General features: G+C 25.0%; 1 protein-coding gene across 1 annotated transcript; it reads left to right on the top strand.

Annotated features, from left to right (window-relative positions):
* Positions 1 to 1,016: 1,016 nt before the first annotated feature.
* Positions 1,017 to 8,859, top strand: LOC146720196 (uncharacterized). The gene is made up of 6 exons (XM_085488939.1): positions 1,017 to 1,080; positions 1,187 to 1,312; positions 7,553 to 7,770; positions 8,002 to 8,161; positions 8,422 to 8,521; positions 8,762 to 8,859. Exons 1-6 carry the CDS (start codon positions 1,017 to 1,019, stop codon positions 8,805 to 8,807), a joined length of 714 nt encoding a protein of 237 aa, XP_085345065.1. The 3' UTR covers positions 8,808 to 8,859.
* The last annotated feature ends 651 nt before the right edge of the window (positions 8,860 to 9,510 follow it).

Raw genomic sequence — 9,510 nt, 5'->3', positions numbered from 1 at the left:
AAGAAATTTATCTAAATATTATATATTATGTTGTCACTTACTTAGTGCAACTTTTTGATTTGACTACTTTTTGATGCTAATATTTTAACCTTTTTTCTCGTATTATCAATATAATTATTTAGCGCAATTTTTTGATTTCACTACTTTTTGATGCTAATATTTTAATTTTTTTCTAGTATTATTAACAAAAATAAAATATAATTTATAAATATAATTTTTGAGAAAATATTTTTGATAATGATTAATTTTTGCAAAGAATTATTTTGGCTATAAACATAATTTTTGAGAAGATTATATTTTTTATTATTATAAAGAACTATTTTTGCTGACGAAAGATATAACTTAGCGCTTTTTTTTTACATCTGTGATGTCTTTTTTTGTGGGATCATATTATAACATTATAATAATGTTTATTAATTGAAAATTAAATGGTTTATATGCTTTGCAGACTTGGTCAGTGATTGAATTTATCAATATAGAAGGCCAATCAAACGCTGTAGAAGTTGTACCAACCTCATGGATGACATTTACAAATGATCAAATAATGTGTAAATGGCCGGAAAAAAATGTTAGGAAATATATATTACGGAAAGAACCCCCAAAAGACAATTGGCAAAAATACATAGTGCAACTAATATTTCAAAGTAGTAAGTATTGTCATAAAAATATTGATAGTATATAATAAGATAATATCTTAATTAAACATGTTTTATATTAAAAAAATGACTTTTTTGTATTTAATATATCAAATCATAACTTCCCAATATTTATGAATACGGTTATGGAAAAGACTTATATAAATCATGTAATACAAATGTATGTATATATATAGACAATTAATAAAATAATTTGTAATTACAGATTCATATAAGGAAGCTATAGATGTTGTACATAAAAAAATTCGAACCGATACATCAGATACATCATGTTCGCAATTAGGCCGAGGGAAAAGAAAAAAGAAAACATTCCAACCAGTTACAGCAAACAACTTAAATGATGACGATTCAAATCCGCGAATGACACCATCTCCGTTAATGACTGTCATGGATTTGCATTTAGAAAATGAACAGTTGACAAATGGTATAACAATAAATAAATATATATATTATTTTTATAAATCTTTAACATTATTTTTTTAACTTGCAAATAAAGTAATGCTTAATAGTGTAATTTTTTATACATTTAGATTTGATTAATGATGATAACCAAAACTTGGACAAGGATATCGAAAATATGGATGAAACAGCAATAAACGTGAGTCAAAATAAAAAGAATAATATTGCCTCTGAAGACCATGTAACTTCTGATGAAGGTATAAACAAATAATTTTTGGTACAATAAGGTATTAAACAATACAAGTCGATTTTAAGTAATCCCGCTTAATATATATATAGTGTCTATTAATTTATTAATTTAATATTAAATAAATACAATAATGATACTAAAAATTTCCATTATTTAGATCCTAAAGATGCTGTTAATCCAGTAAATAATATGATACCAACCGATATCATTTTTGAAAATTTTCCAGCAGGTAATCATTCATATTTATTGTTCTTTTGTTTATAGTAATATAATTTGTAAATTTATATTTCAGAATATTGTTTCAATCCTGCAAAACACGATTGCGATTAAAAAATTATTGGAACAACAAAATGCATTTTTAAAGCAATTAGAGCGTACAAATAATTCGCTTCCACTGCTCTCAGCATCTGGTTCAAGCTGTAGTAGTACTTTTTCTCTTATTCCGAACAAACCTTTCAAGAAATTTACAAAATTACTTGATTTCGACATCGCATTAAAAACTAATGAGGAAGGACAAAAACAAATGGTAAAAATAGTCTACATTTCTTATTTCTTGTTTTTTGAATATTTGAGACAAAATTCAAGGTTCGAGCTGGTAAAATAATGTAAATGGTTAGAAAGAAATTGCTTTCAAAAGCAATTTTGATTGTTCAAGCTTGATTAAACTAGGATTATTTTATAACATTCATTATAATTTCATTGTACCATTGTTGAATATGCCAAAACTACTGATATCTATTTTTAAAAAATATATATTTAACCCTTTTTCCTTCTGACTAACTGACTTTAATTGAAATTAAAATAGACAAAAAGGATGCTCAATATTTACCAGAAAAGGCTCGAACAATTGTATATATATATATATATATGTATTTACATTTTTTTCGTAGGAAACATTTGTCTATTTATTAGGAGGCACTTCTCCCCACGATCAAATAAAAGCTGGACTAGAAAAAATATTTACTAATAAATTGGGTACAAAATGTTCTTGGATGGGTCGCAAAGGCAACTTCGAAGTGAACACACTAATAATTATGGACATTTTAAAACGTATATAGAAATGTAAAAATATATAATTATAAAAAATTAATGCTTTTAATAGCATAATAATTGTACCGGTACTATATTAACTTTTTTTTTGTTACATTTGTAGGATCGACTAGAAAACACTTTCCATTTTTGACAGATAAACAATTTCAGAACTATGTGTCAGCTTGGTTAAGGCACTCAAAAACGCGCTACGACAGAGAACTAGTATGTTTTACGTTTTACTTGTATATTTTAGTTTTCGATATAACAACATATTTATTATTACTTTTATTTTTTACAGGCAAAGCAACAACGTCAATAAGTTTTATCATTTTTTAAGTATCACAATAATAGTTACTTGTGTATTTAGTGTATTCATGAATTTTTTATTTTTACGTTAAAATCAAAGAGAAATTAATATTTTTATATTAAAATGTTGGCTTGTATTAAAATTATTTAGCGATAAATGAATGCAATTAGATGATAACTTATATATATTACTAAAACTTCTTATTGCCCACATTAACAGCACTGACCATATTAGTTGTGTTAGCGATTTGTGTTATTATGTATCTTATAAGTTAATTATATCCCCCATAGCAAAAAATGTCACAGTGACATCACAATAAGCTCACAATAGAGTCACAAGGTGACAAAAAAATGTAATGTCACTGTGATGTCATTGTGAGATTATTGGAAGGTAACAGTGATATCATTAATCACAATTGAAGTGATATCATTGTAAAATGTCACATTGATATAACTAGTATATCACGAAATGTAACAATAAGGATAAAAAAATCTGTCATAGCAAGAAAATGTCACAGTGACATCATAAAGATGTTCTGCTGTGACGATAAAATATATATTTAATCGTCACAGCACAACATCTTTATGATGTTACAGTGATATCATCAAAAATGTCACATTGATATAACTAGTATATCACGAAATGTAACAATAATGATAAAAAATCTGTCATAGCAAGAAAATGTCACAGTGACATCATAAAGATGTTGTGCTGTGACGATCAACAATTAAAATTAGAAAAATAAAGTTTAATTTATGATATATTTAATAAATAATTTATATTTATTTATTTATATTTATTACTGCTATAACTAAATATATATTAGGGTGTCCAATTTAAAATAACACGTACACCACTTCAAATATCTCTTAAAATATTCATCAAATAAAGGGCATCATCTACTTTATGACCTCCTTTGAATCAAACAACTTTTATTTGAAATATTTTTCTTTAAAATAGTCGCGTTCAGCAGAATGACTGCTAAGTTGTCATCTTGTTTGTCAAGACTTGACGTTGATTTGTTCTAAAAGTAAAAGAATCAACACGTCACCGTTAATGGACGCTACTTAATGTAACCTAATCTTACCTAATCCTAATGCAAGCGTGACCGTGTAGGCGCGTGCACGTTGCCCAAAACGCTCTGCAGCGTATACGCAGTCTGTTGGTGTACCAGCACGTGTTTTTTATTTGCATAAGAGGACATTTTGACTCAAAATAAGTGATCTCAGAAGATCACTTAGCAATAAGAAGTGATTTAACAAAGTGAAAAACATCAACATAAAAATTAAGGTTAGTATATACAATATTTTTTATCTTATGTTTGTCTTATATTTTTTTCATATTTATTGTAACAAGATATCTTTTTTTCATTGTATATGTATATTTAGGAAAAAAAATATATTTTGTGAAAAATATGGGTCGCAAACGAAAACACTCAATATTTTATAGTGCAAGACATAAACGAAGATTAGTTGCAAGAAACACAGTAAATAACAGATATGAATATGATAACTCATCAGACTGATTCTGCGGATTCTATGGCAATAATTAATAATAATAATGATCAACTAATTGTTGTTGATGAGAATGCTTCGTCTTTATGTGATTCTGATAAAGTATACTCAGATAGAAATCTAAATCAATATTATGATGAAAATAATATTAACTTTCTGAATGAAAATAATGCCTGTATGATACAAAATTACACGGATGCAAATAAGCTGCAAGCTATAGTCGATAACAATTATGAAAATCTGTGTTTAAATGATAACGAAACTTTTATACATGACATAAGTAAATGGGCTATTGAAGAAAAGATATCACTCAAATCACTCCGTCACCTTTTACAGATATTGCAAACACACACTAATTATACTTTGCCTAAAGATCCACGTACATTATTGCAAACTCCTAAATCAACTGAAATTATACAAATTGAAAACGGAGATTACTGCCACTTAGGTCTCGAAAAAGCTCTTCTAAAAATTATTTAAAAGATTGAATTTTGCTCTTGATAACATTCAATTATTTATAAATATTGATGGTTTACCTATATATAAGTCTTCCACAAAGAGTTTATGGCCAATATTATGTGCAGATAATATTATAAACAATGTATATGTCATTGCCTTATATTATGGTGAAGGAAAACCAAAAAATGCAAATGAGTTTTTAAAAATGTTTGTAGGTGATGCTATTGCTTTTATAAATAATGGGATTGATTATGAGGGACAGATCATAAAAGTCGAAATTAAAGCAATAATTTGTGACGCTCCTGCTAAATCATTTATTTTAAATGTAAAAGGACACACTGGATATAATAGTTGCACTAAATGCATTATTGAAGGTGATAATATAGAAGGACATATATGTTTTCCATACACATCTAATATGATGTTACGTAACGTAATGATAAAGAATTTTTTACTGGATCTTATAATCTTGATTATCAAACTGGTGACACAATTTTAAAAAATATACCAAATCTAGGCTTAGTTACAAATGTGCCACTAGATTATATGCACCTGGTATGTTTGGGTGTTATGCGTAAACTTATTATGTTATGGCTTTCAGGACCACTTAAGATAAGATTATCAAATTCAGACAAAGAACAAATTTCTAAGAAACTAATAAAGTTACGCAATTATATTCCTTCTGATTTTGCTCGAAAACCAAGATCATTAAAGTATATCAAACATTGGAAAGCCACAGAATATCGGCAATTTTTATTATATACAGGTCCTATTATATTGAAAGGAATACTACAAGAAAATGTATATTTAAATTTTCTAACATTACATGTAGCAATCACAATTCTTGCACATCCTACTTTAACATATCAAACTTCTATTATAGAATATGCAGAAAATTTATTAAAACATTTTGTAAAATCATTTCAAGTTATCTACGGTTCTAAATATATTTCACATAATATTCATAATTTATTACATCTTGCTGCAGACGTAAAACAATTTGGTGCTCTGGATAAATTTAGTGCATTTAAATTTGAGAATTATATGTCTACGTTAAAGAAATTAATTCGTAAAACTAACCAACCATTACAGCAATTAACAAGAAGATTTGCAGAAATTGAGACAATACATAATAATGAAACATTCAAAATATATTCAAATTCATACGATATGGAAAAATGTTTTACACGCTCTCATTGTGATGGTCCTATTACGAAAGATTTCATTTCTGTACAACAATATAAAATTTTTTGCAATAATCAATATTATATTAACTGTGATGATCCAAAAAATAATTGCATTTCTTTTGAAAATGGACAAATAATGTCAATTTTAAATTTCATTAAATCTAATGACAATAAAATGTATGCTATTGGCAAAGTACTTGTGTTAGTGGAAGATTTATATACACAGCCTATTTCGTCATTAACTTTAAATATTGGTATCATGTCTGAATATTCTCATCTTCAGACATGGGAGTTTGATAAAATTAGAGCAAAAATGTTGAAAATGCCTTATAAAAAAAATTATATTATATTTCCGATGTTACACACAACTGAATAATACATGTTTAATATTAATTTGCATTTGTAATTAAATAATTAAACGTAATTATAATACTCTAATATAAATTGCAAATATTATTATTATTATTATTATTATTATTATCGTCACATTTTTATCATATTATTTACATCATAGATTATTTATAATTTCAATGCTGATCAATTTTTATTTACAGTTATTATGGCGTATAATATTGTGGAGTTCGAAGATGGTTTACAAATTGTTCCTTCTGAATGGTTAACTGAAAATAATAAGGAATGTAAATGGCCATCATATACAAGTCAAATTAAGATAAATAAAGCAATTATGAAAAGAATATTTCCTTCTGATGATTGGCAATTATATAAAATAATCCGTATTTTTGGTAGCAGCGGTTAGTAATATAAAAAATGTATTTTATTTTTTTATCAAAAATTATATAAATTAAAATTATAATATATATGTATTAAAAGTATATATTAAAATTTAAATTTTAAGTGATATTTGATTATAAAATATATAAAAACAAAAATCTAATTTTTAATATTCAAAAATTTTATACGTTTTAGATACATATGATAAAGCTATAGACAAACTTAAATTAGCTGAACAAATATCCGATATAGATGGTGATGATGGAAATAACCTCAAAAAATCGAGATATCAACGAGCAAAAAAAAATACAGGTTCATCTCCTGATAATTCTGATACAAGCGACACAAGCATCAATAAATTAAAAACTCGCAATGATTTAGAGTTAGATAATTTTCCTAATACACCAAAAGCTTTAACAATAAATAAGAGCAAAATCTGTGAAATAAAGACACCATTAATACAAGGTGATAAGAAAATGAATCGAGTAAAAAAAATTTCAAGTTCTTCTGATAATTCAGATAGAACTGACACAAGCAATGATTTAGATGAAGCTTCTAATATATCAAACGATTTAAATAAAAGCAAAATGACTTATGAAATAAAAAAACCACTGATAAAAAATTATAAGAAAATAACTAAGCCCCCGATACAAATAAGTAATGAAAAAATAATTAATATTCAGTCTAAAAAGTCTGCAGTTACATATAGTAAATCTATAAGTTCACAAGAACATCGAACAGCAAATAAAGATGACCTTGTTCCACAAAATTCAGATACAATATCTACATCCGATACTTGTAATGCTGAGATTGATGTAGGTAAAAATATATCTGTTATTAATTTTAAATTTTTGTAAAAGCTTACCTATATATATATATATATATATATTATTAAAGTTTTAACTTTTTTTATTTATATCACTGTAAACATATATTTAAAATGGTATATAATTCGTAATATTTATATAATCTGACAATGAGTAGATAACAATAATATGTGTCAATTATTTTTGCAGATTTTCATAATTTAATTATCAGGAAACTAAATGCAGTATTGTTAAATCTTACAACAATTGATAAACGTTTAATAAAGTTGGATAATCACATAAGAAAAAATGAGGAAACGGATTTAAAAAAAAATGAACATTATGATTTCGATTTGCCAGCAGATACCGTAGAACAATTACAGAGAATTGATAATCAATTAAAAAACAAATGTGTTGCTACAGAAATGGTATATACAAAATATTATCATTTTATACTTACGATTAGAAACATTTTATTGAAATGTCTTATAAAAAGCAATATTTTGGACATATTTATTTATTTATATAATGTTAAATAATTTTAAAGAAGTTAAAAGAAAAGTAATGTTAACTTTTTTTATAAGAGAAAAACAAATGTTTATTATTTTGATATTTTTAGATCATAAACTAATATTAATTAAATTATTTTATATTTTTAGACAAGACAATTGAGCTTTTTAGGAGGTAAGGATCATCATGATGTGATTTCGTACATGATGAAACATATTTTAACAAATAAATTAGCAATGGAATATAGTTGGGCTGGTGCAAAATTGAAAAATGCCTTTAAAAATCTTCGCATTACTATATGTATCATAAGTAAGTATATAAATATTTAATCACAGAAATGTTTTTATTGACATATTTTTGACACTTTATATATAGCATTCTATGCATGGTTATATTGGATGATGCTATTAGAACTCTAATATCATTATTCAATAATATGTAATCATAGGAATATAAAATAATTTTGAATAGTATATATACATATATACATATATATATATATAAAATTAAGTCGCTTTAAATTTTTATATAATCTATAACCACACATATCTGTTTAAACTTGTTGTTAGATGCTGCGCGAACTTCAAGAACCAATTTAACAAATAAGGAAGTTGAGGATATAATTGCAAGATGGCTAATTTTAGCCAAGCAGAGATTTGACCGAGATTTGTAAGTTATATATAATATACCTCAATTTAACTATTTTATCATCTTATCTCAAACTTTTTATTTTTATAAGAAACTGATTTTAAAGAGGGTGAACACATGCACTATCTGTTCATTATTGCGTGTATTAGTTTTTTTAAATTAAATACAACATTTAAGAACTTATTGTTATTTTTGTATAGAATATTTATTGCAGAATTGACTTATTGCACCTATGTATAACAATCACATATTTCTTTTTAGGAAAAAGAAAGAACAAAAGAAGAGATGCGAAAATGAGGAGATCTAAACAAGAAAAGGACAGGTTATTAAATAGAATAATTTTAATATATAATAAATAAAATATTTGAACGTTTATTATTACGTTTATTGCACAGTTTATTATTATTACGTTTATTTATAGATTTTATAGAGTTTATTTTTGCATATGTACTTTTTTTACTTTGAATGTATTAATTTCATACACAGTAATTATATATATATTTTATTATTTAAATGGTTACAGTATTAAATACATATGCATAGTTGTAAGTGCAATAAAGTAATTATTAAATATTATTTTTTAAATATAGTATAAAACGAGAAAAGTTATAATAATATATACAGTTGAATATTAAAGTAATTTAAAGTTCTAAGCATTTTAGTACTTTTATGCGTAGCTGTAGCATAAAAAATTAACAATCACTATGTTTATTTTATTAATGCCTATATATTAAAAAGTTATGCACATTTAAGTTTTCTAACAATTGTATCAATTTTTTTTCATAATTTTGATAAAATGATAACTAGAATTTAAAAAAAATTACTTTAAAAATGATTTATTATAAGTATTAATTATATATGTTAGTGATATAGTTATTAAATATGATTAAATAATGTGATTTAACGTGAATGTGTATTAAATGATAGTTATACACCCACACACACGTACATATTAATAATATGGCTTATATTTTTTGGAACGTATATATGTATTATTTAAAAAATAAAAA

The sequence above is a fragment of the Nylanderia fulva genome, unplaced genomic scaffold (genome assembly GCF_048542155.1).
Source record: "Nylanderia fulva isolate GAGA-0341 unplaced genomic scaffold, ASM4854215v1 Scaffold749, whole genome shotgun sequence".
Classification (NCBI taxonomy): Eukaryota; Metazoa; Arthropoda; class Insecta; order Hymenoptera; family Formicidae; genus Nylanderia; species Nylanderia fulva.
Note: the sequence above shows the minus strand (reverse complement) of the source record. Positions and strands in the feature narration are given on the sequence as shown.

Coding starts and splice junctions, on each gene's coding strand:
- LOC146720196 (XM_085488939.1), top strand. CDS start 1,017: ATGACACCATCTCCGTTAATGACTGTCATGGATTTGCATTTAGAAAAT. Junction 1,081..1,186: donor AAATGAACAGTTGACAAATG/GTATAACAATAA, acceptor TTATACATTTAG/ATTTGATTAATGATGATAAC. Junction 7,771..8,001: donor AATGTGTTGCTACAGAAATG/GTATATACAAAA, acceptor TTATATTTTTAG/ACAAGACAATTGAGCTTTTT.